At 41.5% G+C, this 27,845-nt stretch overlaps 2 protein-coding genes across 2 annotated transcripts in view; both read left to right on the top strand.

Moving 5' to 3' along the window:
• ldhd (lactate dehydrogenase D) overlaps window positions 1-6,006 on the top strand; it is a 50,103-nt gene extending 44,097 nt beyond the window's left edge. Inside the window, exons 7-11 of the mRNA XM_026172570.2 lie at window positions 1,228-1,356; window positions 1,789-1,916; window positions 2,781-2,871; window positions 3,367-3,478; window positions 5,266-6,006. Coding sequence (XP_026028355.2) covers window positions 1,228-1,356; window positions 1,789-1,916; window positions 2,781-2,871; window positions 3,367-3,478; window positions 5,266-5,446 — 641 coding nt within the window. The 3' untranslated portion in view covers window positions 5,447-6,006. The remainder of the gene's footprint in view (window positions 1-1,227; window positions 1,357-1,788; window positions 1,917-2,780; window positions 2,872-3,366; window positions 3,479-5,265) is intronic.
• A 3,368-nt stretch (window positions 6,007-9,374) lies between these two features.
• Window positions 9,375-27,845, top strand: part of znrf1 (zinc and ring finger 1) — a 63,821-nt gene continuing 45,350 nt past the window's right edge. The window contains exon 1 of the mRNA XM_026172571.2: window positions 9,375-11,245. Coding sequence (XP_026028356.2) covers window positions 10,852-11,245 — 394 coding nt within the window. The 5' untranslated portion in view covers window positions 9,375-10,851. The remainder of the gene's footprint in view (window positions 11,246-27,845) is intronic.

Raw genomic sequence — 27,845 nt, forward strand, 5'->3', positions numbered from 1 at the left:
CTGTTTAAAGGTGAAAATGGTGAAAACATAACTGATCACTTAAATATTCCTTATTTATGTGTTTCTCTCAATTCTATTATTCCCATCATCATCTTCACTGTAAACGCATTGTTTCCTTTCTTAGCGTAAGCCTCAGTCATGGAGAAAACAGACACATAAAGATTTATAGACATAATGAGGAAGAGACAAAACTTTATTGCTCTTTTCAGAAACGCGATTTTTGCAGTGGTAGTGGTAAAACGGTCTGACCTCAGGGTCCAAACTCTGCTTCAGGTCCCAAAGTCAAACAAACACTGCGGCGTCACTGAGAGTTACAAATTTTAATAAAGTGATCAGTGTGTAACAATTAGGTTTAACATCCAGCCATCCATGAAAACAGGATTTATGAAGTTTAACGGAGTTCAAAGTTAGCAGGGAGTTAGCTCACTACTTTCCATCTAAACATAATATACTATGTTCTGACTGAGAGATTTCTGAAAAATTCAAACGTACAGCTCTGCTATCACTTCCAACATAAATGAAGACAGGAAACTAAACAGCAGTGACGTTTGTAGGGTTACTGAAGTTGGACTAGCTGGTATATAATGATGTGCTACGTGACTGCTAGTGACACAGCTATGTTAGCATAACATAAACACAGTAATGCTGGAGGATGAACGCTAACTTTTTTCCACTCGTTAACGTGAGGGTTCCCAATGATTAGGGACAAATGCAATCGCATGGCAGGATGCTGTAAACGGACCGAACTTCAGTCAGGAGAACAATAGAGATAATCCATCCACAATACGAGGTTAGTCATTCATATACTGCTGCATGGGCTGGGCTGTAGTTGCATTGTAAGGTTTTAAAAACTGAGCTTTAAAATGTATAGTGGTAATAAAACCCGAGAGAGGCCGACAGTGATCACTGACTGTTTTTAGAGGCTTGGTCAGATTAAATAGAACAAGATACAAAACATTAAAGCATGTTAAAACACAGCAGCCTTAATAAACGCAGAGTAGTTTAGGACCTGGAGGCAGGGTTCATACAGCATCACTTAAAAACCGTATAGAATCCAGGAGGGAAGAATTTATCCTCAAACTAGAGATGAAAATGAGATCAATACCAATTATTGACAGCTGGAACCTACGCAGCAATGATGCAAGTGAATGACTTTAGATCATCTTACCTACATTTCCTTTAATCGTGTGTTTGTCCTGTGTGTGTGTGTGTGTGTGTGTGATCCAGAGTTTCTGGATGATGTGATGATTGATGCGTGCAACAGGTTCAGCTCTCTGTCCTACCCCGTGACCCCAACTCTGTTCCTGGAGTTCCACGGCTCAGAACAAAGCCTCGAGGAACAGGTCAAAACAGCCGGTGTGTGTGTTTGCTGATATCAGACCAGATGTTCTCCCATTAGATAAAGCAGTTTCTGAAAGATATTGAGCTTTAGTGTTAGTTTCCCAGATATGGCCAGGATATGAAAAGTAAAGAGTCATGAAGTCAGTGAACCATTTGTAAACATTTCAGGGTCCTCGGTTTTGTTGTAGACTGTCGTAGATGTTAACAGTAGTCACAAATATTTGTCTGTGAGGGGATGTGTCCAACAAAGCTTATTATTATTTGTAAACTGGTTGGTCCATCCACTGGATCTCAGGAGAGTGCTTCTGAAAACTGCTTAACAGTCACATAACAGTAGTGTTGTGGAAGTGGGAGCAGATTTTCTCTCTTTGGTTAAAGTTTGGATGTAATGTGATTTATTGAAAGCAAGCAAACTCCCATTGAAGGTCAGTGTGTGTGTTTCTACAGAGGACATCACTCAGAGTAACGGAGGGTCAGACTTTCAGTGGGCTCGAGATACGGAAACACGGAATCGGTTGTGGAAAGCTCGTCATGATGCCTGGTACGCTGCTCTGGCTCTCAGACCGGGCTGCAAGGTAAACAAAGTCACCTGCTTCAGAGACCGGACTTCGAGCATGATTTTCTCTGTAGGTCGATTATTTTCATTTCCATCAAACAATGTGGCATCCTTTCTTTCCTAACACATTACCCAGTCCATATCATTATAGACATCCAGCACGATTTTTTTCCATTGAGGCCTCAAAGTGTTCCTTTAATTTTTGAGCAGTGAACTAAACAGTGCGTGGTCGTATCTTATTGGCTACTGCAGTTCTTGTTTGTGTTTTGTTTGCTTGGTATCTTGAGGTTAGAGGGTCCCGCCCCTAATAAACTATGGAAAAGGGAAAAAAAATGTGTGACAGTCTGTGCTGTGCCTTGTTTCTCTCCTCCTGTGCTGTTTCACCTCGTTTGTGGAATAAAGAGGTTTAATCATATTTTGACAGTTTGATTTAAAACCCACTGTGACAGAAAAGAGTGTAAGCGTCCAAACATTTATGGAGCTAACTGTACACTAAAACACCTTTCCTCGGCACTGACACTAAGGAAGGTAAAAAGAAGAAGGTGTATTACAGCGTGAGAGGGCTCTCGTGTTGGGCAGATGTAATATTGCTCCAAAGGGATTACACACAGCCTGCAGTGTGATATTATTATAACTTATCACTGCTGTGTGAAAACTCAGTACCATTCGAGTTGAGGTTGTTGGATATGTTGCCTTTTAATAGTGAGGCTTTGTGTGACAGCGCTGTGCTACACAAACACAGTCACTGCTCGGAGGCACTTTTATGTCTCACTTTATTAACGTTTTAAATCCTGAAGATTGCTCAAGACACCTGCTTGATGCCTTTCCAATATCGTGACCTTATCTTCCCTGTGTGTGTGTGTGTGTGTGTGTGTGTGTGTAGGCCTACTCTACAGATGTGTGTGTTCCTCTGTCTCGACTGCCTCAAATTATTGTGGAGACAAAGGAGGACCTGATTGAGAACAGACTTACAGGTGAGCACACATCCACTTGACTTCACGCTGAAAGCGCACCCACAGCTGAATTTTACACCATGTTGTTCATTCAAGGCACTTGAATCTCTCTTATTCCTCAAAGCATTCATCTTTAATGTTAGAAAAAAAATAATAGAAATTTATGAAAAGAAAATAATTTCTTTCTTTTTGGGATTTCAGTGAACCAGTTTGAGTGAGCTTTCTGGTAGCTGGTCAGCTGACCCGTGTGGTGGAGTAGAGAAGCTGCAGGAAGGTTGATTAAAACGTGTAGTTTGAGGTGCATATTTTAACTGAAGGAAGCACTTTGAGGTCTAAGGGATCAATGAATGAGACTTAACTCCTAATACTACAACTTTTAAATACAGGAACTCTTGTTAAGCTCCAGGATGTAGGGGTCATTCTGGTGTATCATCACAAGAGCACAGAAGAAGAACGTGATGTAAAAAGCTGATGTTTTTTGGCACTGTATTGAATGTGGATGGCTTCTGCCCTCAGGTCCCATAGCAGGCCACGTGGGAGATGGGAATTTCCACTGTCTGATGGTGGTGGATCCAAACGACCCCGAGGAGATGCACAGAGTCCACCTGTTCACTGAGAGACTGGCTAGGTATGGTGTCACCTCGCACTCACTCACAAATCTTCTACCAATCAGGATTTCACTTCTTTTTCTGGAAGATTGTCGCCATCCATCGAGCCGTTCACTGCTTCAGGGTTGACAACAACAGGATGTGAGGACACAGTTCATATCTGTGACTCATTCATACAAATAAATGTACAGTGTTTAATCAGCAGACATTTTATTCTAGTTTGTCATTTTTATTATGACAAACCTACAGTAAGCAGACCTCACTCTAACTGGAGTCCCTGTATGGACATATCTGATGGGTAATACAGTTGTCCAGGAAGTTAAGCTGCATCCATTTGAGGCGACTCGCACTGGACACGCTGCTTTGAAGCTGACAGTTGGTCACTAGCCTGACATATGTTGTCTACCCTCTCATGTTTTAGTCAAAGTTGTCCCACGCCCCCACTGGTAGTTGCGTCAGGCGCTTGCCTTGAAGTTAATAAAAGTTTATCTTGTAATGTGTGCAGTTCTCATTGCCAGTATTTTGTTTTTGAATGTTGTTGGCTATCTAATATGGCCTCTGGTATCGTTGTGCATTGCTTCCTATGTGGACTCTCCCACACAGCACATACAGTTCATGCCCACATGGACCAGCTTCAAGTAGAAACCAGCCCTGCATTCTGTGCAGCTCGAGGAGAGACTTTAAAGCTCCGCCCACCCCCGTGACTGAGCTCGCAGATGTCGTTAACATGATCAAAGTGATAAAATGATTACAGAGTAATCTTGACTGTTTTTAACGTGTATCTGAACGAACACTCTGAAAAGGTTATTATCGCATACAGTAGTAATCAGCTACATGGTAACACTAAAATTACCATTAAAAAACATTTATTGTACTAGCAAAAGACATAGACAGGAGCCTCGAACCACCTGACAGCTGCTGTAATGTTTTATTTATACTTCCTTCCCATCAAGCAGACACACATTGTTACTGAATACCAGATGTTCTTACTAACAGTAATCTCCTTTTTTTTAAGTCTTATTGGTTGAGCGCGTATGCCTCATGTACCTGTCAGGCAGCCTGGCCTCACTGCTCCATTTTAGCAACTTTCCTTGTTATTACCTTCATTGTCAGTCTCTCTTCAACACGTTTCTCTTCACCCTAATCCTCCCCACACTCGCCGTAATCCTCCTTACTCCGCTTGCTTATCTTCAAACAAATTCCTCCCCGTTGGAATCGCGCTCTCGCCCATCTCTCTCGGTTAATATTGATTCCAGAGGGCCAAACGTTTAAGTCTTGGGACTTGCAAAGACTTGTGGGCTGTCTTTCTATAGATGGAGGGGTTTAGCTATGTACCAATACAATCTTCTCAAAATCTGTTTTCAAAGACTTTAAACACCACCAGCTATGCCAGGGTCAGGCTCAGACCACAGAGGGTAATGGCATAGAGGATTAGATGGAAGAAAGCCACAGCTCACCTGAATTAGACCTGAGCGAAGGCAGCGGAGACTCCAATGCACAAAACAACTCTAACTCCCGTCCTTCTCCTTTTAAGCCATCTTTCTTCTGATTGGCTGCCCCTTTTCCAACAGCAGGTGGGTGGGGCTTCTGTGCTGTGGACCATGAATTGGCCATATTAAAAATATACACTCTGTATTGCGTCATATAGAGCCAAGAAAACACAGCCTGAAGCCTGAGCTTCTGGCTCACAGCGATTACTTTCGTATGAATGTTTGTGGATAGAAAGTGAAACATTTTGAAACATTTGTAAAGGTTTCAGAAAACTTTCAAACTTTTTGCTCCTAAAAAATGTATTTGCTTCTTGCAGGCGAGCCTTGGCCATGGATGGTACGTGTACAGGGGAGCATGGAGTGGGTTTAGGAAAAAGGGCGCTGCTGTGCGAGGAGATGGGGCCTGTGGGCATCCAGGTCATGCAGAGTCTCAAGGACGCCCTCGACCCAAACAACCTGATGAATCCTGGGAAAATCCTGCCGCGAGAAGAGCCATGAGCAGCGTGTCCATCTGAGTGAAGTTTGTGGACACACCTCTGTTAAAGGAGCACAAGCAAACATATGAAATCATTGAAGCAGTGATTTGCAAATTCAGTTAAATCAAGAAAGCTATACGTGTTTTGTGGGATTTCTCACGAATGTTCCTACATGCACCAGAAAACCTGACTCTTGGAAAATGATGAGTGTTAATAGAATCCTTTTTGCTAACTCCAAATTTGAGTTTTTAAGGAAGACCTGGTCTGTTGTTGCAGACCAGCAAGCATTATGTAAAGATTATCTTCCACAGATCCTTTCTTTTTGTGTCATTAAAATTAATGTCTAATATGTGGACTCACTCCAAGTGCTGTTCAACCTGTTTATTGCCTGCTGAATACATTTCATTGAAAGTAGACACTACAGTTTATTATGCTTTTGCTTTTGTAAACACTTTACCTAACTGCAGATGAGCATTTTGACACAGGACTCCATTATTCTATTGATTTGCATAGCTGTTTAAAGAGTATCTAGAATTCAGCGACTATATGTTGTATACTTTAAATAAATCACAGTATGCAATGGTTTCAGTGAAATCCTTGACCATGATGACCTACATAAAGAAACTGAAAGTTTTTGTTAATTCACAGAATGTAATGTAGGATGAATGTCCATGGGTGAGGTCTGCATCAGCAGGAAAAGCTGAAAAACCTGTTAAGATATATTTAAAAGTCCAAAATCTTTGCCCTCTTTCACATTTTTCAAAGCTATACAGTGGGACAGAGCCATCTTTGACGACCTGATTCTAGGCCCCAGGCCTTATCTTTGACCTCCCTGATATAGGTTGTCAGGAGGTCATTAATGACAAAAGTACAGTAACTTCTAATAATTTGGAGCGCTGCATTTGAGCGCTACAAAGTTGGCTATTGTTAAGAAGCTACATAAAAGTGAGAAAAGCAAACATGTTAGCTTTTCAGCATGTTAAATTCATTTCACTGTCCGCTAACCGGAATGGAGGCAGCTTTCAAGGAAGCGAGCAAACTTCAAGTAATTTAAGTTGCCATCATTTGGATTCACTGCGTTTTATGTCACAAACCATTAAACAAGAAAATTATCAGAGCCAAATGAACCTTCAGGCGTCTTTGTACCTGGATTTCTTCCTTCTGTCTGTGATGAAGCAACGCTCTACACCACCACACGGTGTCAGTGGTGCATCCTTGAGAGACAAACCTGCAGCGTGTCAGCCAGAAGATCAAAATATAATGCTCATTTCTGCCTCGGCAGCTTTGTAACTATTGTTTTCCCAGCTTGCAGCCACTAACTGAACATTAAGAAAGACGTGAAGAGCACTAACACACTCGCACAGCCACTGAGCTACAATCAAATCTCCTTTTAAATAAAAACACTGCGTGACTTTGTTATAGCTCACTCTGAGTTCTGTTTATTTTATTCTTATTGATTTGCATAGCTGTTTAAGCAGTCTACAGTTCAGTGACTATTCCCTGCAGCCTTTCTAATAAGTCATATTTGTTTTCCGTGAAATCCTTGACGATGGTTCAGGAGGCCTTTAAAAAAGATGCATTGAAACTTATAATTAATAACAACCACAAAATGATCACAAAGAGACCATGCATTCATTTAAAAAGACAAAAAGAAGAAAATAAATAAGTGCAATATACATTCTAAAGTTATATTTCATGTGGGTTTGAAAAAAATCCACACATGCAAAAGAAAAACGCTATTTTCTCCCCATTTTACCTGAAAAAAATATACAAATATAGCAGAAATGGGCTGGTAATCCAGTTTTCACCACCTCTGTTAAGTGGCCTTTTATGACTAAACTAACTAATGATGATATGTTGAGAATGTTATTAAGGGTGTTAATGAATCCTTTACTTCATTAGGGTATTTTTGGTAATCCACTCATTGAGAGTTAATGTTTAGTTATACTTTAATAAACAGATTTTTGACTCAGATTCTTCACAGCTGCGGACCAAACATGTCAAATTTGTTAACATTAAATAAAGTAAGAAGTCACGTTTCCTTTATAAATGTATTAAATGTATATGGGCAACTTGTTAAAAGGTGGCACTAAAATTTTCTTGGTTATGGATTCGCTGGAACTATTAAAAAGAAAACTGGCTGAGAACCTGCTTACACTGTGTTTTTGTGAGCTTGATTTTTTTTATTATACTGGTGCAGTGTGTGTGTGTGTGTGTGTGTGTGTGTGTGTGTGTGTGTGTGTGTGTGAGAGAGAGAGAGAGAGAGAGAGAGAGAGAGAGAGCATGAGAAGCAAGGGAAGCATTTTAGTTTTACTAACACGTTGATTTCTTATCCTCTGTGTCAAAAAGCAGTTTTTCCTCTTCTAATTTTTCCTGTGTGGAGACTGTGTAGCAAACCTTGTTTCTTTTATTCATTTTACATTCTGTGTGTGATGTTGTCTGTTATCAGTGTTACTAAGATCTCATGTTAAACCTCTACACCAGTGATTTCTACTCATTTTGGGCCTTTTATCCAGACCTGTCATATTAGTATAATCACCAACACACTGCTCATGTTTCAGTGTTTTATATTTATCTAACATGGCTCATTTTTTTTGCTTTGTTATTATATACTTTACATTTACTTAACTGTTTTTACATTTTGAATGCTGTCATCATAACTGTTTTAAGCGTTCATCCATTACCTTTATGAGCATTAATACTGAAAATCAAAACTACAAGTGAATTAAATATTTCATGTCTAACTGACTAATTGAATCCATATTTGCTTATTTATTACTTCTTAGTACTGCATTAGAGCCTATCACAGCAGCTGTAATGGGATGAGACGTGGGGCTATTCTGAAATTAATAAAATAAATAAATAAAAATCTTTATTTTCTTTGGAAGAAAATAAATTTTACATTTATATTTATTATTTCTGTATGTTGTTCTGGTTCCCATATTCCTTGAATTTGCAGGGTCTGGACAGCAGCCTTTGTAATCTTATAGAATATTCAGGTTTTTAATCTTCCTCTAAGATTTCTCAGTGTTTTATTATAAATGTATGACTTTAAGCCCTAAAAAACATTTTTCTCGAAATATTACCCCCAACTCCTTCTACCCAGTTTTTTTTAATTATTGTGAGTTCATGAGGAGCCCTCACAGTTTGTGTTGTACATGTACAATGACAATAAAGGGCTATTGTAGTCTATATTATTCCTTTATCTAGAATAGTCACAATATGTCATCATAACTTGGTGCCTTTAGATAATTATTTATTAATAGTAGCTAACCATGGAGCTGTACATTACCACTGTTTCTTTAACAATGTATTCATTAGCCTGATTTAATAATGTGGCCTGTATTTTGACCTTTGCCCCTCATTTCAGGGATTTTTTACTTTAAGCTGTATTTTTGTTTTTATCCCTTATTCCACTATTTTGCAGCGGTGCTTTAAATCAGCTGGAGCTGATTGTGTGTGTCTGGCTTTGTGTGTGTTTACATGCCTGTGGAGCAGAGAGGGATCCATTTATAGGCTTGCTGTCATTATAGCGGGATAGATTAACACCTACTGTACTGTAAGTACTCAACAATAGTTTACCTTATTGGGTAGTAAACCCAAGAAGGCTGCACGAGTCTGACTTTGTTTTACTGTGGAAGAACAAAGAGCCAAGGAGAATATAACCAGCCTAATTACACACACAGACACACACATGCAGGATTAAACGGAGCAGGCCTAATCCCAAACCAAACATGGTCACCAGTGATCCCAATAATTTAGCATACAGGATGGTGGCAAAATCTGTGAATAGCCTGGTAATGACATCAGTCTGCAGGACTAAAGACTTAAGGCCTGACCTTGTGGGGCAGCAGCAGAGGAGCATCGACGATGCAGAAGAAAAGGGGTTAATTAATGTTTTAATTAAGAATTTAATCTGAGAGGGGATTCACCAACCATTCAGATATATTCCCAGAATGTTTTAATCCAGACTCTTTAAGACCTGTGACTGTTTATATACAGTGCTTTCCTCCTCAGTGCATCATTGTAAACCATAGTTTTATAATGGTGAACACAAAAATATGATATACAGCTCTGGAGTTGTAAAAACAATAGAGTTCAAAGTTTTAACAAACAAGGACTCCCCTTCATAAACCTCAAAGTGGTTCGGTCCACATCCTGCTGCATCTTTTACCTTGCAAAGGTGAACTGAAAGGATGTCAGTGGAATTAAACATATTAATGCTGCTGTACGGACTTTATTCTGGAGGTCAGCCCACCATGAAAATCATCAGAACTTAAAGACTTGACTGGATTTTCAAATCATTTTCAGACTGTTTCGTGACATTTTTTAATTTCTCATATAGATAGTTATTCCTCAATTCGTCCAAAATCCAGCACGATACCACGATAACCATAAAGTGACTGTCTGATAATGTAGAAACTTCATAGCTAGAGCCGATATATCTGTGACAGGACAGATACTGGACGATAACTAACGAGCGATCAGAGCAGTTTAAAATTATTCTGTCTTTGTGTATTTTTATGTCAGTTCTTTTGTTTCCTTTGTTTGTTTGCTTTTTCTTTCGGCTACCTGGTGCGTTCCCCCTCCACCGCACCACACCTGTCCTGTCCTAAAATGCCCCATAATCCAACATGTGAAAAAAAAGAAAGAAAAACAGGCCAATCCCATGTCGGGGAATTAGAAACGGCGTGCATCTGTCTCCCATACTGTCTGTATTTATGATCCGAGCCTGCGCACTAAGCGCGTCCATTGTCTGGCCAGCAGCAGCAGCAGCGGCTGAGGCGGAGCGGAGAGGAGCGGAGCGCCGATCTGAGCGCAGGGGAGCGGCTTCACTGTGACCCCGATCTCCGGGGGGTGGGAAAAAAAGCGAGCCCACCAGACCGGACGGACGACGTCATTTATTTGTGTGTGTGCGCGCGTGTGTGTGTCAGAGACAGACCGTCGTTTTGCTGGCGGTCAGACAGACAGCAACAGTTGTCACGATGTCTGAGATCAGATGAGGGCAGAGCAGCGGAGGGAACACTGCGGCGCTGCTGTGATCCGGGCCGGCCGCCTGCGATGAGACAGCCGCGTTAACCAGCCGGGACAGCAGGGCAGCAGCGCAGCGCGCGCATCTGTTCGCGGAGCGCGGATTTCGGCGTCAGTCAAACGCTCTCCGCTCGTTCCTCCCGGTGGTGTGTGCGGGTGAGGTGAATCCAGACGTCAGGGCTGGCTCATGTTCCGCTCAGCAGGGAAACGGGCTGTTGCGTCTGCGGAGAGTCAGAGCTGACGAGCCTGCCGACACACACGGACGGATAGGCAGGCAGGCAGGCCGACAGACAGACAGGAGCGAGGGGAGGGGGGCACAGCCTGCCCTCTGCGGATCGAGCCGAGCCCCCTCCTGTACCCACCCAGAACCCCCACCCACTCCTCTCCCCGCTTTGGATGGGGGGAAAGCAGAGCACGGCGGGGCGGCCCCGGGGTGCTTTTCCCGGTGTCTCTACGGATGACAGCGCGGTGCCACCCTCGGCCCACTTTGGTCACTACCGGCCGAGCGGCACCATGGGCCTGCGGAGCCGCTCGGTGAGCTCCGTGGCTGGGATGGGCATCGAACACAGTCCCGCCGTGCCCTTCGGCTTCTACACCCCAAGAGGAACGGACTCGGATCGAGCCGGAGGGGGGTCAGGGGGCACTACCGCGGCCCCTCACGGGACCGGCTACCAGAACACTGGGGGCGGAGGGCACCACACGGACGGGGTGCTGTATCTGGGGTCCCGGGGGTCGCTGGCTGACACCTTGCCCCTGCACATCGCACCCCGCTGGTTCAGCGCGCACAGCGGTAAGGTCTGCAGGCTACACACACACACACACACACACACACACACACACACACACACACACACACACACACTGTTAACCAGCAGATATTCGGGGGACGGCTGACGGATTAATCATCACACAAAAAAGCACGAACACATTCCCACGGACACCTGCTCCTACTGCCAGACACCTACCTTGTTTACCTGCAGGTAGGCTGCTGAACGACACCAATGCGGTGCCCATAAATTTCACCGCCATCACGGGGAAGTTAAGCCCGAGGACGCACTCAGAAACAAGCAGAAAGGAGGCTTTTGTCTGAGAAAAATAAGACTGCCCTGTATGGAAAACATGTTGTGCTTCACGTTCTCTCCGCTGGCTGTAGGGAAAAAAAATCTGGGGCACTGGGATGAATTTTTTCAGCAAGAAACTGGAGATGTCGATGTTTCATCATTGGTGATGAAATGTGTTTAAAGCTCATTTCTGTGTGCGGATGTTTTGGGGAGAACATAGTCACCGCTGCGCCGTCTGCGTAGGTCATTGCTTGTTGTGTGAAATGACTCTAATAAGCCTGTTGCCAAATCTGGCTGGGTGAATTAGCCCAGCGATTATAGGGGAGAGAGGGAGGGAGGATGGATGGGGGGGAGGAAGGGCTGAGAGGGCTGTTCATGCTCATCATCGGCTTACCACCCTGCACAATATGTCTGTGTGCGCCTGAACACAGCTGCACACTCACAGGTATATGTAGGTCTGATGTCGGGCGCCTCCTCACACTCACAGTGAATATCAGTTTGGCTGTTTCCTGTGGCGCTTAGAAGGAACAGCAGCACTTCAGAGACGAAAAGAGAATCAGCTGGCACATAAATCTGATCCTTCTGAAATCTTAGAGGGTCATTTGCACTTAGAAATGCCAATCTCACCGCTTTCAGTGGTGTTAAAACACAATTTATTGTTATCATCATTATTATTTTACAGCTGGTCATGTAACATTATAAGCTGTGTAGACCTGCCATGTCAAACTCATTTGAGTTTATGACCAAATCACATTGGTTATACGTGATTTATGACCATACATAACAAATGTGATTTCAGTTGATTAGTAGTATGAACTGCACAAACTGAGTCATCTTTTTTAAATACAAGTGCAAACGTCTGGGGGTTTAGGGAGCCAACCTTACCCACCAGAAACAACGCTTAGCCACATATCCATCTTTGGATGTAGTATAACTTTGTGTATTCAAATATTTAATAAGTAATTGAGGAACCTTATAAACACTGTCTTCTCTCCATTACACAAAGCAGCCTCAGCCTGGTCCCCAGGCTCTCATTATCAGCGCTCTGACCGGCTCATGGAAAGAGAATAACAAGTTGGATGTCAGTATACATGTTGTTTGCACCTGGCCTACATTGTCCGGTGACTCCAATGTGCTCTCATAACCAGGTTGGAGGATCGGAGTGTAAAACTGGAGAAATGAGCAAAAATATGTAAATATTAAACAGACAGGAAGCAGAAGCATGGTCACGGCTGAACAACCTTTGATTTTCAGCAGATCTATTGGGTTTCTGTAGAGTTCACCAAGTTAAGCTTATGACTCACACCAGTACATTCACCATTACAATAAAGAATGGAAGGATTACTGAAGGGCCTGCTGTGCACAAGGCTAAGGGGAACATAGGTCCATTAGTCCACCACAAAAAACCACAAAGAGGTCCAAAGTGTCCATAAAGAGATGCAAAATCACTGGAGAAAGGAGAAACAAAACAACCATAAACATAAAGTTATGCAAAAATACAAAACGTCAATAAAGAGACTGTGCATAATAGCTACAGAGAGAAATAAGATGTCCATAATGAGATGCAAAATAACCATAAAGATATGCAAAGAGACACAAAACGAATGCACAGAAAAATAAAACGCCCACAGCTACAAATAAGCTCAAAATAGAGATGCAAAGCATCAATACAGAAAGTAGAAACAGTTACAAAGATATGGACAATAAATATAAAGAGATGCAAAAATGCCATAAAGAGATGTAAAAAAGCCTCGAACATACAAAATGCTCATAGAGAAGGCAGAAATCATGATAGAGAGATGGAGAGTATTTAAAAAGAGATGCATGACAGCTACAGACAGATCCCAAACTTCCATAACACAATGTAACGTGACTCTGAAGAGATGCAGGGTAGATGCAAAGAGCTGCAGAAACATGCAAAATTATCCGAGTCAGAAAACAGCTCCAACTACAAAACGGCAGAAAAAGTGACACGAAGGTTGCAAACTAGCATGTGAGGAAGGCAGCTCTGACCAAAATGTCACCGTTTTAATGCTGTAATAAAAAAACTGGTTGCTTTTGTTGCAAGTTTTGCTATTTTTCATCTGTCTACGCTTTAGCACGGCTTTTGGTTTATAACTTTTCTCGGCTGGGTTTTATTCTGGGTGTTTTTCTTGGCTGCATTTAGAACCACAATAGAGCTGTGTCAGAAAATCCAGGACCCTCATTTATTTCCACTGCGAGCGCACAGTGGGGTGCCACCGCAAAGGGCCCCGGCAAGAAAACGCCCGTAATCTGTCAGAAAAAGTCCATCCCGGTTCAAAATGATCAGCGTCACTGAGCTTTTCACCGTCAGCCAAAACCATGCGTGAAACTGTCTGTATTTAATAGACAAGATCAAAAGATCACTGTCGCCTGCTTTTTTAGCTTTTATTCTCATTTATTCATTGACCTGAAAATCTTTGGTCACAACTTGTTTTCAAAGGTTAGCAGGAACTTTTTTGTCAGGTGGGAATTTGTGTTTATTCCCGTCGTGCACAGATGCTTTATGTAATCACGCAGCTCGGAAACCGTTACACTGTCGTTCTGATCAGGACTCTCATCAGACCACATCCTAAAGTTCAATTAAGCTGTTAGCACGTAGCATCATGCTACATAATACTATAGTCCTAGTAGTGTAACTACATAACATTATTTTGCACAGTATGATTTGTTTTCTTCCTTTCTCTGCACATTTATTACCAAAAGCCTTGAACCATTCCAGCAATCAAAAGAACTGCCCTTGAAATCAGACAGCGTAAAGGATTTATTACTCTAATTACCTGAGGTCGACCCCATCTAGCAGATTCTCTTTCTTTGAAAACAGCAGGGTGACAAAAACATCACAATTAAATCTTAATGTTCAAAGCAGTGCGTCTCACCTTGCTGTCTGTAATCAAAGGCCTCACACGCAGCCGCTGGTCTGTAGGGAAAAATGGCTGTGACTGGTTGGTGCGTGGCTGGAGGTTGCTGCCATTAATTTGGTACTAAAGAGGTGTACAAGGCTGCCTGCAGATTGCTGCAGTTGGCAGCAGTCAGTATGGAAAATGACAACATGTCAAGCAGGTTGAAATCTCTTAAAAGTGTGAAAGCAGAAACGGAGAAGTTTGCTTTTGAAAATAAAAGTTCCGCCTTTTCAAATGCATTGGTTGCAGCGGTGCAGCACGCTCTTTGCAGCAACCACTTGGCAACTGGTTGGGGAGTGGAATATGTGTTTTTTCTTAGTGGCCGGTGTTTGCTGTGTCTGTAGTCTTCATGTTTCTGCACCTTTGGGCTCATCTGCCTCCATCTCACCCAATCCCAACATCCTCTCTGTCACGATAAACGCTCTGCCCGTCCTTCTTCCGTTGTATTCTAGGCAAAAGACGGATGCAACTGAATTTTAACAAGCCTCTGTGTGTATTTAAAAACTGCTGTCAGGGAGGCGCAGTTACAACATAGTGATGGGAAAACATGTTTTATCAGCTCACCATATTGCTCATGTATCTGTATCTGTTTTACAGCTCAAATTTAGGAAGGAAAATATTTAAATATAAAGTTTATGGTATACACTATTTATTTATTGACATGACTGGGATGAATAAAGTATTCTGATTCTGATTCTGATTGCTGCTGGGAATGCTAATTTAAAGTGTTATCAGAACAAGTCTGCAGCTCCCCCAGGGGGCAGCTCCCAGCTGTGAGCGTGGTGTAGAACTTTGGGTTTTTCCTGCAGGCTGTCACTCTAAATGTTTAGAGCTGCTTCTACAGTATTACATACAGTCTGGGAAGCACATGGATCCAAGCTACGATTACCTCGCACTAGTTTTTATAAGTAAAAAGCTGCGCCCATCCCGTCCTTGTGTTTGGACACAGGTTTTTACTTATTTGTGGCGCTATCGCTAAATCGAGTTAGTCGTTATTAAAATAAACTAGTTGTGTCAATTTTCTCAAATTTCACGTCATTGTTAGCTTTGCTAAGTTTCCTCTCACACCGACATCAACCTCACAAACTCTGTTGTTGTGATTTTCTGCTATATAAATAAAGCTGAATTAAAAAGATTGTGATGCAGGTGAAAAGTAGCAGTTCTGACAGAACATGAGTTACTTTGTTTTGATTTCGTGGACAAATATGGACAAAAGAGTAATTTTTAAAGTAAAAATAACGCAGTGCAGGAGCAGCAGAAATATATATATAGTTTTCATGGTGTTCATGGTGTTAACAGGTTTGGGTTAAAGACAAAGAGCAGACTGTCGGCTGATCTCGTTAGACTGATTTGCTCCATTACAAAATCACCAAGTTATGTCGAACTCTGTGCAGCATCAGCTCATGTACATGTTCTTCTTCAAACACACTTTATGATCCTTCAGCGATGATTTAGAAAATTTTTTTTTCCAAAAAAACAGGGAAACTCTTAAATACCAGAGCAGATAAAAATACTCACACTTCAAACGAATGCTCATTTGTGGCTTTTGTGGACCATGAAAATGCCACATTTCTTGGTAAAATGGATTACTTAAATTTTTTTATTATGAAGCTTAACTGTAGCATTACACAGATGCAATAATAAAATGGGCTTTGAAGGAATATCTTCTGCAAATCAGGTCTGTTTAGGTGTCTGAGACGAAAACATAAGAGCCACAGGTGCGACTTGGAAAAGCTCGATCGAGTTCGCCAGAACGGACTGACCATCTTTTTAAAACAGACAGTTTATGATTTGTTTGTTGCTCTCTATGAATCAGCTGTCAGATTTGCTGTATAGACGTTGCTGAAGTACAAGAGAACGTTTGAAGACACTACGGTGCCCCTGTGCCAGTGCAACAGGATTAATGGTTAATACAGATGTAAATATAAGAATCCTTCCATAGATTCCTTGAATCACTTGCCTCTTTTTATATGAGGGCTCTGCTTTACCACATTTGGAAGCTCATTTGAAGTTTGGGCTCCTTGTACAAATGTCCAGAGATGCAGATGTCATCATTATTTTACAAAATAGCCAACGACAGTGCTGGGATGTCCTTTCGGTCCTTTTAGCTACTTAGATAAGTCACCTTTTTTATTACAAGGACAAACATGTCTGTGCGCCACCTCTACTACCTTTGGTATCAACCTGGGACTGAAGTAGCAATCCTCACTTTGTCCCTCTAAGGATTGTATAGGAATTTCTTTTACTTATGTATTAATCACATTATTTTATTGTATGATGTCTTGGTGCCACTGGACTTTAACATGTCTCACACTCACACAGTAAGACAAATGGTGGGGGTCCAGTAAGGAAGTTGGGGGAAGCAGACAGCTCCACAGGTAGAGTCTTTTGTCTCTTTGAGGACTCTGGGAGGTAGCAAGGGAGTGTGAACCTTAAGGTGTGAAACAGCTGTGTACTGCCTTTTGTTCCTGAAGAAGGTATTTAACTGAGAGCCATGTTAGACTCAGGGAGACTCTGCTGATCGTCTGCCCCGCGGTCATGTAGGCTCTCCACAGGCTTGGTTGTCTGTTCTTTGTGTGTTTTGATTAAAGAATGTTAGCTATCGCTCACCGCACGTCTGCAGGCTTTATTTCATGGAAACCTTCCACAACAGGGTCCAACAGTATCTATACGTCTACATACACAAATCCTTGTTTTATCCTTCGATGAAAACACATCTGCTGTGGAAAATGTCTGTTAATCAGACAGGCCACACGTGCCTCCATCCCTTTGCCCTTGGGAGGTCGGTGTGTGTTTGTGAACACGGTAGAGAGCGAGCGCAGGGGGAGAGCAATGCCAGCCTCAAAATCATCATCACAAGGGAGAACAGATTGTGTCTTTGAAATTCAAGTAAAGGCCAGTGATAACGCAAAAGTGTGTGTGTGTGTGTGTGTGTGTGTGTGTGTGTGTGTGTGTGTGTGTGCGCTGAGCTATTCAGATGCTAAGAGATCCAGGCTAATGTTTATCATGACACAGTCCAGTACGAGCTTTGCAATTGCATTTTAATATGACCTCGCCTCACGTCTTGCCTCAAGATCGCGTTAGGTTGCTTCATCCTCGCATCCATGTTCGGTCCCCAGCAGGTGGAGGTCAAACAGGCCACACGCTGAGCCGCATCACGTGGCTTCTGCTTGAGTCTGGATTTGGGGATTTTTACAACGTTCATTCATGTTTTTGCAGCAGCTTCATCTCACTAGCCCTCTGCTGACAGAACACATGGCAACGGGCATCTGTGCGAGTCGGACCCCACAGCGAGGAACTGCTGTGTTGTGTCTGCAGCGGGTATTTGGATATTCAGTAACAAGCGGCGTGATGAAGTGTTTCATGTTTAAAGAAGAAGTGATCCTGCAAACTTCAAAGCAGATTTTGATAGCTGTTTAATGGCTTCATATATTTAAAAATAGCTCAAAAGTGCTTATAATATCAGCTTTTCTCAATCAATATTTGTGGGGTTGGATTTTAGGTCATTCAAACATGTCACAGATCACCTTTTTGATGTTTTATAGTCTGATTAAGGTTGGATTTCAGGAAGATGCTAAGCCATGTATGCATGTACAATACAGTTACAATAATTTAAAGTTCAACAATGGATAATAATTTGTTTTTTTTTCATGTGAAAAGTGCAAAGTGTTGCATAAGTTAGCACGGATACAATTTGAATATTAATATTTAAGTAAGTAAGTTGGGGAAAAATGCATTTTGTGTTCACTCCGACGTATCCAAGGCAGAAACGGTTTTTTATGGACATAAAAATGTGGCCTGCAAAAGTTAAGTAGCAGAAACCAGTCTTGTTTCATAACACTTGTGTTTTTTCTGCTTCGCTTTGGTCTTGTATGTAAAAGGCTTTCTTCAGTTCTTAATTGCTTTCATTACTTCCAACGTTCCACATCTGCTGCCAGTGAGAAGCATGAAAGGCCGAACAGTTTGAAAAGGGTTTGAACTTGGAGACCTTCCTTTAATGCTGGAGTGTCTGTAGTTAATATGTCAAAAAAACAGACAGATGTGACAGAATGGCGAGGCCAGAAGAGAGGCACACCAGACTGAATGAATCATTAAAGGAAACGGACAGAAAAGAATAAATCTGTTCATTGTTGTGAGATGTCAGCGTGATGTAACTGAAGGACAGCAGAGAGAGAGCGCAGGAAATGTTGTGACGAATAAAGACAGTTTAACTATTCAGTCCCCATTTTTACACTCATGCTGCTCTCATCTGTGTACTATAGCGGTAGCACAACTAAAACCCAAGTTATGACATCCATAAGCGCCGATATTGAATCTGAAATTGGTGGAGAATTTTGAACTTGAATTAGGTGTAGTGCAAAAAAGTTTAGAATGCAGTTAGAAAAATATAGCCTACTAATATTTAGCTAAGAGCACAAAAGGTAGGCTACTGATAAAAAGCTTCCGGTTGTTGTTCTTGTTGCTAGCAGGAAAAAGTAGAGTGCCCTCTGGTGGACAAGCCGTGCAATGTCAACACTCAGAGCACGGATGAAATCCTTACTTTTTAAATTAGAATTTGTCAGCTATTATAAATATTGATACTGATGGATGTTTGTGGAGGAGCGTGGGGATAGTTATAACATTTCTTAACATATTTTAATAATAACAGTAATTAATTAGTCATACAATTAATTAACTAGACCCCCATCCCTGAACTGGATAAGCAGAAGAAAATGGATAATGAGGCTTTGGCTCAGTGGCCCTGTTAGGATGTTGGTGGTCTTTATCTACTCGACTGACATAGATAGGTTAGAACCGTCTCCACCTAAAGCAAATTCAAAGACTTTATGTGAAGTTTGGTGAGGCACAGGTGTACAAGAAAATTTGCAAATCTCTCAGTGAAGTAACACGTCTGACTTCACAGTACAGCCTAGCGCTTTGGCGAGCCTTTTATTACTGTATCCATCGGTCAGAGTCACAGTCATCCTTAGACCAATAGGCCTCCCCTCTACCCTCCTGCCTCTTTATCGGCATAGCCTTTCAATACAGCATCAGTGCTTAATCAATACACCATTTGCACTTTTTTTCTGACCAGCAAGTTTAATCCCTGCCGGCTCTGACTGCGAATTCCCCAGCGGTAAATGGTTGCCAAATGGAGCGATCTGATTGGTCATATGGAGCTTGATCAAAAAAAAAAAAAAATCTGAAAATTTATCCTGTAAAATTATGTTTTTGGTTTTAACAGCTCCATTAAGAACAGGTGAGTAAAAAATATTTTTCACAAATTGTGTTTGGTGGTCTGCTGTGTAAAACCTTTACTAATATATTCATTGCCAGGGACGTCCCCATCTTTATATGGAACACATTCGATTATCTAATGCTAGCTAGCTAAGCAAATAACGTGAAAATGTAAAAGTAATTTTGATGATTTAAAATTTGATTTATTTGATGTATAGTAACAAGTGAAAGCTGCAGAGTTTGATCCTTAGAGGAGACACAAGTCAGTTTGAGGTTGCGTCAGGAAGAGCAGCCTGCGTAAAAATGGCAGGACAGAAGAATAAGACATTGCAATCATGTAGTTTATACTAAAACGCACACCTGGAGCGTACAGGCCTCTTAGTAGCCCAACTTTAAAGAAATTCTACTCGCAAATCTCATACTGGGTTTAGTATCTAAACTGCTTCAGCCTGCATACAGTTTCTAGTGCCTCTGCTGCTTTGCAACCCACCTCCACCTCACCTCCTTTGTGCTAGTTAAGCTGTTTTGGATTCAACAGTTTGTTGTCACTGATGCCTGTTTTGTTCTCTGAGAGGGTCTTAGGGACCTCTTCTCTGATCTTTTAGCTCTTTGAACAGGCGCCACACTTACAAACAGAACTTCAGTGATGTACATTCATACTATATTGGTCCTGACAGGATTATATTCCCTGTTATTGTTGACCATTAACAATAGATCTGTGCTGTTCACATGCAGAGTTATTAAGTATGAAATAAAGGTTTGTAAACTCGTACCCAAATCAGTGAGTGTAGAAATCCATGGGCAGAGGAAAACACAATTTCACACTTCCACAAGCACACATACTGCAAAAATGCTATTGCACTGTTATACACACTCATAATAGACACAAACACACAGGAAAACAAAGCTTTTCTCTCTCTCTCTCTCACACACACACACACACACACACACACACACACACACACACACACACACACACACACACACACACACACACACACACACACACACACACACTCTCAATGTCTCTCTCAGCTGGCCTAAACCAGGCTAGAGGATGACTCTTTTCACGACGCTGCATGTAATCTCCTGCCTCAGAGTTCACTCACCCATCTGAAATACAAAGCAATTACTCAGCAACCCCATCATTTCCTCTGACCCCTCTGCCCAGCCCCCCTCCCTGCACTCATCTCATGAGTGGATGTCTGCGTGCTATTGTTCTTAGATTACAGGCACATAAGCGAAGCTGTTGCCTTCATGGAGAGGTGCTTTTTCATTTAAATGTGATAAGCAGAAACATGCACACAACCGTTCGTTCCAAGACCCGCTCTCAGCTTAGACTAATAGGAAGGGTATTGAAAAAATAGGCGTGGCAACAGCAGAGAAGCACCTCCTACAGTCCGATCTGCCAAATCTGATTTTGGCTGATTTGAGTTTTCACTCTAAGAAATACAAATGAGAGCAAACATGAGTTGTGTAGTTTTTCTTGAAGGGAATTTTTATTTCGTGCCTATAATAAAACACAGACTAAATGAGTATTTGTAAATAAAAACTGAATGACAGCATGACGCTCTTTATCTTACATGTTTCCCACCTCTGTGTGGGGGGGTGTTGGGGGTGGAGCTTCTTACAGACACGTGTCAGACACAGGTGGCTGTCTGCTTCATCCCTTCATCCTCCGTGAGTCACAAACTGCTTTGTTTGTACAGTTGGGCCCTTTTGGAGCATTTTAATGAAATGATCTGAAATATTCTGGTGTTGCTGTGTGGAACAGTCCACACACGAGCGTCAGCTTTTGTGAGTGAAATTATGGTATTTCTTTAGTCTGTATGCAGCAGTAGATAACAGGTACATGCAGAACTGAGTGCTGAGTTTAAAGACCTCCAAACCTCCTCTGACAATAACATCAGCACATCGTTTTGATCTTAGAGCATCATGGGATGGATTTGCATGAACGAGGAGCTCCTGTAGGTGTAAAGTGTCGGTGCCCAAGCATTTTTTTCCACATAGTTTACTGAGTGGAACAATCCTGTTGCCGTGTGCGGTGCAGCAGTTACAGTTATGAAGGCGACAGCTCATGAACCACTCACAGTCAGTCAGCCAAAAACCAGCCGATTCTGTTCAGAGGCCACTCTGTCGGAGTAATAGTTAAGATTAATATCCAGGTATGTAACATGCAGCAAGTCTTATTTCTCCCCTTACAACTGTGGCAAAGTTAACTTATTGTTGTTTTTCTTACATAAGAGAAAGAAATTCAGTTTCTCTGACTAAACGCATATATTAAAGAACACAAATGGTTATGTAATAACTCCTATATTGTTTTAAAATGAGCTGAAAAAACAATGAAACGAGGAAGCAAGGAAACAGAAGTATGATGAAACAGATTTACAAGGATACAGACAACAGTTTGAGGGCTTTGTGTTTTTATTTTTACTAAATTTACAAAGAAGTGCGGTTTGGGTTAAATGGTTCTTTAACATAAGATGCGAGAAATGCCCAAGAAAAGACAAAATAATCACACATGTACTGGTAACGACAACAGAGAGTCCCAAAATGACCACAAAGAGACAAAAAGCAACCATAAAGAGACACACAAAGACACCCTGGATGGTGAAAGTGGCACAAAAGCCCACATAGACACAACATAAATGAATAAGAAAGAAAAAATAAAGAAACAAAAGCAAACTGAAAAAGTTGGAAATATGATTTTCTGTAATGGGTTTAGATTCTACGAGGCAAAAGGGAGTATTTCTATAATAACACAAAATACATAAAAATATGCAATAACACAAAAAAGGAGAGTGCAGGTTGAGTCTGGTAGACAGTGAGATTAGACGCTGCTGCTCGGGCCGGTGCTTGCATCATCATGTTCAGGATTTGGAGGGATGAAAAGATGCAGATTATTGACAAGTGTATAACGGCGTCCATACTCTGACACATGGATATGAAAATCTGTGAAGTGCTCCTTTGAACACTAAAATAAATCAGCACAGATCCTCCCACACATGCTTGCAGCAGCGCACACAAACAAATAAAAACACCACCCGCTGATGCACGGCGTACGTGGGACTCAATCAGAGCTGCTGCCGTCCATGCGATCGGTGAGTTGTGGCTGGATTTCACAGCAGAGGGTTTCAGAAACACGGGGATGGGGGGAACATCTGTGCCGCTGAACCGTCTGGTTGCGGGATTCGAGAATATAGGTCAGCACTGCAATTTATTTCTGTTTCCTCTGCCGCGCTCTCGCACACACTTCCCATCTTTCCTTGTCTCTTTCCTCTCTGTTAACTCAGCACACTGAATTCTCAGAGGAGGTTTGTAAGGACACACACAGACACACACAAATGCACACACACACACACCTACACACACAAACACACACAGACACTCTGAATACATGCAAGGACAGAATGAGATGACGGGGAATGAAGGAGAGTCTGCGAGGTTGGGAGATGGGATTTTTGTTGCTGTGACAACTACAATGCTGCCTATCGCTGTTGGTTGAATAAGCTCACTATGCACATGCACACACGCACACGTGTGCATGTACACACACATGCATGTACACACACATGCATGTGCACACAGACACGTGCACACATACAGCGTCACCTTTAGGAAAAGTTATCTCAATCCGACTATTCCTGAATTACTTTTGAAACAACCACAGTCACACACACACACACACACACACACACACACACACACACACACACACACACACACACACACACACACACACACACACAAACAGAATGCTACTTATCATGGCAGAATTACCCAAAGGGTCTAATGGGCAGAGGCCCTTTAGACACGTATAAAGGAACTAATAATATTCTTTTGTTGACCATAAAATAATCACAGTGAATAAAAAAAAGACCACAAAAGGACTTAAAATGGTTACAAACAGACAAGATGACTACAGTTAGACCACAATCAACCTTTGTTGTTACAGCACTTTGTGCACAACACAGCCATAAAAACAGAGAAAGAATCAGATATACAACTGTAGCACAAAACAAAAACTGCACCATTATTTAGCTCATTGTTCCTGACTAACACAGCCATCTTGTAACCTGACTCGGCTGCGATAGCTGGCACTGGGAGTGTGTAATTATGTAGAATGACAGCAAAAGGTGCTGTCAACACGTACAGTGCCAAAGCTTCGGGTCCATCCTCTAGTTTGTAGCTGAGTCCTCACTCTGAATGTTTAGAAGCATACCGGGCTTCATTCCTCCATGCACTCTGCATGGACATCTTTACTTTTCTGTACTGAATTCTTGGCCGAAGAATTATAAAATACTAATACTTGCATAACTAAATAAAAATTTGGTACATTACCAAAAAATAATTTACTGTTAGGTGAGATGAAGTGGTGGAGAAAGGTTTTTAGAACTATTACTTTAGCAATAAAACGGGATGAAAACACCTTACTACACATAAAGCTGTTGTGTTGGCAAGTTCTAGATAATGTATAAAAAATTAAAGTATTTATTCTGGAGAAAAATGTTCCCCAGCAGTGGTAAATGAGCTTGAGCTCATTTTAAACACGTCATACTCTAGTTAATCTACAGCAATTCATCTTATTCTATAAAGGATATAAAAAGAAGCTGCTAATGAGCTCAGAAACAAATGTCGAGGTCTTGATTTTTGAAAAATTATTTTAAAATATTTTAATAAAAAAAGAAAATCACTGCTTGTTAACTGTCAGATAAAAGCATTAATGAAAAATGAAGATGTGTTGGGAAAACTGCTTGTTAAACTTAGATTTATCCTATATGCTAATCTGACAGTGATGACTAAGGCTGCACATGTTCCACTGCCTGTTTTATTAGACTGGATTTGACCTCTTCTCTCCATCATCAAGGCTAAAATACAGAAGACATCCAATTGCTAATGCTAGCTCTGCTGGGACATGAAGCAGAAAGCAGAGCTGGTGACAGCTCGGTCCCCTGTCAGTCACTCATCAAAGATTGGAGGTTTATCCAGAATGCACATGTGGCCTCTCAGCTCCATGAAATGGAGACGCGCTACAGTTGCCAACAGGATCCACGGCAAGCGGAGCTTCCAGCGACAATAGCCAATTACAGCCACAAGATGGGAGTAATGTAATCGATGCAAACAGAAGCTTTATGACAGGACGCTATGCGAGATTAATGGACTAGAGAAGTTGGTGTATTTTAATTGATGTCTATTTTTCGATTTCGCTGGTCAAGCACTGCTTGCCTTGCTTTCCCTGACAGAATGCCACTGACTGAATGTAATTCAGATTTTGCAGAAAAAAAGTTTGTTGCCTACAGAGTGTCATGTGTGCATTTGTTGTTTGTCATGATAATAATGATCACGTCAGCTGTCAGACACAACTTATTTGCAACAAAGCAGCTCGTTTCCAGCTCAGTTCTGCTCACTTTCTGACGCTCCTGTATCAATAAATATCGACTCTCTGTCCTCTATATGCTCTTCTGGAGAGAAGCACACGCTGGAAATCTGTGCTGACTCTGTCCCATGTTTGTCACATTACAATTACACAAGCAGCACCTGTCTTGTTAGTAGATTATGTGCTCCCTTAATCAGTCTGCCTGTTTGCAACCTGCTAATTTGCGCTGCTCTTGGTACATTGTGATGGTCATTACTGAAACAAACTGCCTGCCTCTGTGTTCACAAAGTGGCGCTTTGTTAGTGGATCACATGCAAATATTCCACTATCATTGCTACAGTTTTTGATTGCAGCATCCTTTTAATTTGCTCGCTTAGTCATTCTCACACTGAGTAACCACAAAAAGAGAGACAAAACAAAGCTGCTGCTTTCACTGTGTTTGTTGCCCCTATAGAGGAAGAAGTACAAGGCCTGTAACGTGTCTGCGCACGGGCTTGGTGTTCCTATTATACATGCATTTGTTTTAAAAAAACAAAACAAATGAGCATAATGTAAGAAAAAGAGACAGAGCTAGAAAATAAGTGAGGAAGACACTCTGTTCTGTCCGCAAGCATTCATAACACCGTTTAAAAAGGTCATCAAAGGTTGGATCAGCCGTGCGGCTGCATGTCAACACCTTATGCACTGTAATTGCAAAGGCCTGGGCAATTATGAGCAGCGAGGGTTCAGCAGTCACCGTAGCAGTCAGTGGGCACGGCGACCGTTGCTATGGACAGCGCCTTAATGTCGTCACAGCAGAGCAAAGAGACTTTCTAAAGATAAATCTGTGACTTGGGCAGCGAGTGGAGCAAGGAAAGGCAACTGCTTACAGGCAACGAGAGCGAGATATGAACACTTAACTCAGTCATATAAAGGCACGCTTGGATGTAGTGGCTTGCTTCTGTTATGTTTTTCACAACAACCTTGCTGCAGCGATCGTACTTCTATCCTTTTAATACATTCATCAATAGAAATCTTACAGAACATGAATATCTTTAAATGGATATTAGTTGGTGTGTGCAAACATTTTCCTGTTGTGATAAATCACAGTGTGCTTCAGAACGGGCTTGCTTTCTCACGTATAAATCACTCCCCTATTAGCATCAAGTGTCTCTTGAGTCAGAGCCGCCTTCTGCCCCCATAAATGGGGACAACGCAAATCCTCAGTTTGAGGCTTCGTCCTCTATCTTTTATGTACAGTCTCTGGCCTAGTGTTTGTCAAACATGCAAAATATTTTCTGGTTCTAGCTTTTCAAAATGCAAATGATCAAAGTTGCTGATTTACTGATTAGTTGAGTGACAGAAAATGAACAACTGTTGTGTAACTGAAGATCTTTGAGTTTCAAACTGCAATCAGATAAGAAAACGTTAAAACAGAAGGACATTGAGGTCGTCGTTTTCACTGGAATCTGACATTTTATAGACTGAACATTTGTCTAGCTCACAGTTTAATCAATAAATTATGATAGACAAAATCATGGTTCACTTTAAACTGCACTGACGAAACAAACAAACGTGTCGTTTGCTGTGTGACATCGTTTTCATGTCAGCAGAGAGGCTTTTTGATGTTTCAACATTATTGCGATGTTACATGTTGTGTTAGTAAGTTTCAACTGTACTCTGAGACCTTAAACTTGTTGCTGTACTACTTTCACAACCGACAGATATTATCAGTGTTTTCTTTCTCTGGTTGCTGTGTATGAAATGGGTTATTATTACAAGAATTTGGTACAAATTCAAGTTAATGCATCCAATGGATTGCAATGGAAAACCTTTTTGAATATACGAACAGATCGTCTGCTCAGTTTCATATCGATAGTCTATCCAGTGCAAAAACTCCACTACCAGTGGCATTAAATATTTGAATAACTAGTGACGTTTATGAACTTCAAGCTAAAAAGCAGAAAGTAGCATTAATAACAGTCACTGGAGAATATTATTCAACCTTAAACTAGTTAAAGAGGATCAGACTGATGTGGTGTAGCACCTCAAATAAACAATGAGGCAGAAAGTGTAACACTCACCAGCCAGAGCGAGTTATTTAGCCCGTGTATTTTAAATGGCACTGGTTCATTTTAAATCTGATCTGACAAACTATATATAGACAAGACAAAGACACGTGTCAAATGGTGTAAACCATTTTAAGACACCAGCAGAACAGGAGCAATAGTTCTGTAATAGGAGTGCGTAGACAGCAAAATTGCAGTTTCTGTATGTTTCTGTGCAGGTACATGCTCGCACATATCTGATGAATCACGATGTGATGCACACTGTTTTTACACAGAGTCCAACAAAGAAAATGTTTCCAAGCTTTTAGTGGTTTTTACCAGATGGGGGAAAGAAGCTCAAACGTGATTATTGCACAGAGTCATTTCTTTCTAGCTGGAGCTGAAAATCAAATTCAATTTCTCAGTTAGCCGTCTATGGCATGAATTCTGAGGGGATTTTTGGAGAAGAAAAATATTTCCACTATCATTGCTGCAGGTCTTGATTGTGACATAATTTGAAATGACCTATAACTGACTTCGGATCTTCTAACAGTTACTCAAACTTGATTCTGGGCTCCGCTCTTACTCACTGTTATTCTTTTCAAGTTCACTGAAGAATGAGTTTAACTATCCAGTCACATCTGTCCTCCAATCAAAGGTTCTTGTGCCCATTTTCTGTAAGTTAGTACAAGTTTATGTTCGTGCATGGTTTGCCTACTTATCCTGCCACTCCGTGCTGTCACAATGTTTAAACAGAGATTCTCCTGTAGATCCCAATCCCTGC

Source organism: Astatotilapia calliptera, chromosome 7 (assembly GCF_964374335.1).
Source record: "Astatotilapia calliptera chromosome 7, fAstCal68.1, whole genome shotgun sequence".
Classification (NCBI taxonomy): Eukaryota; Metazoa; Chordata; class Actinopteri; order Cichliformes; family Cichlidae; genus Astatotilapia; species Astatotilapia calliptera.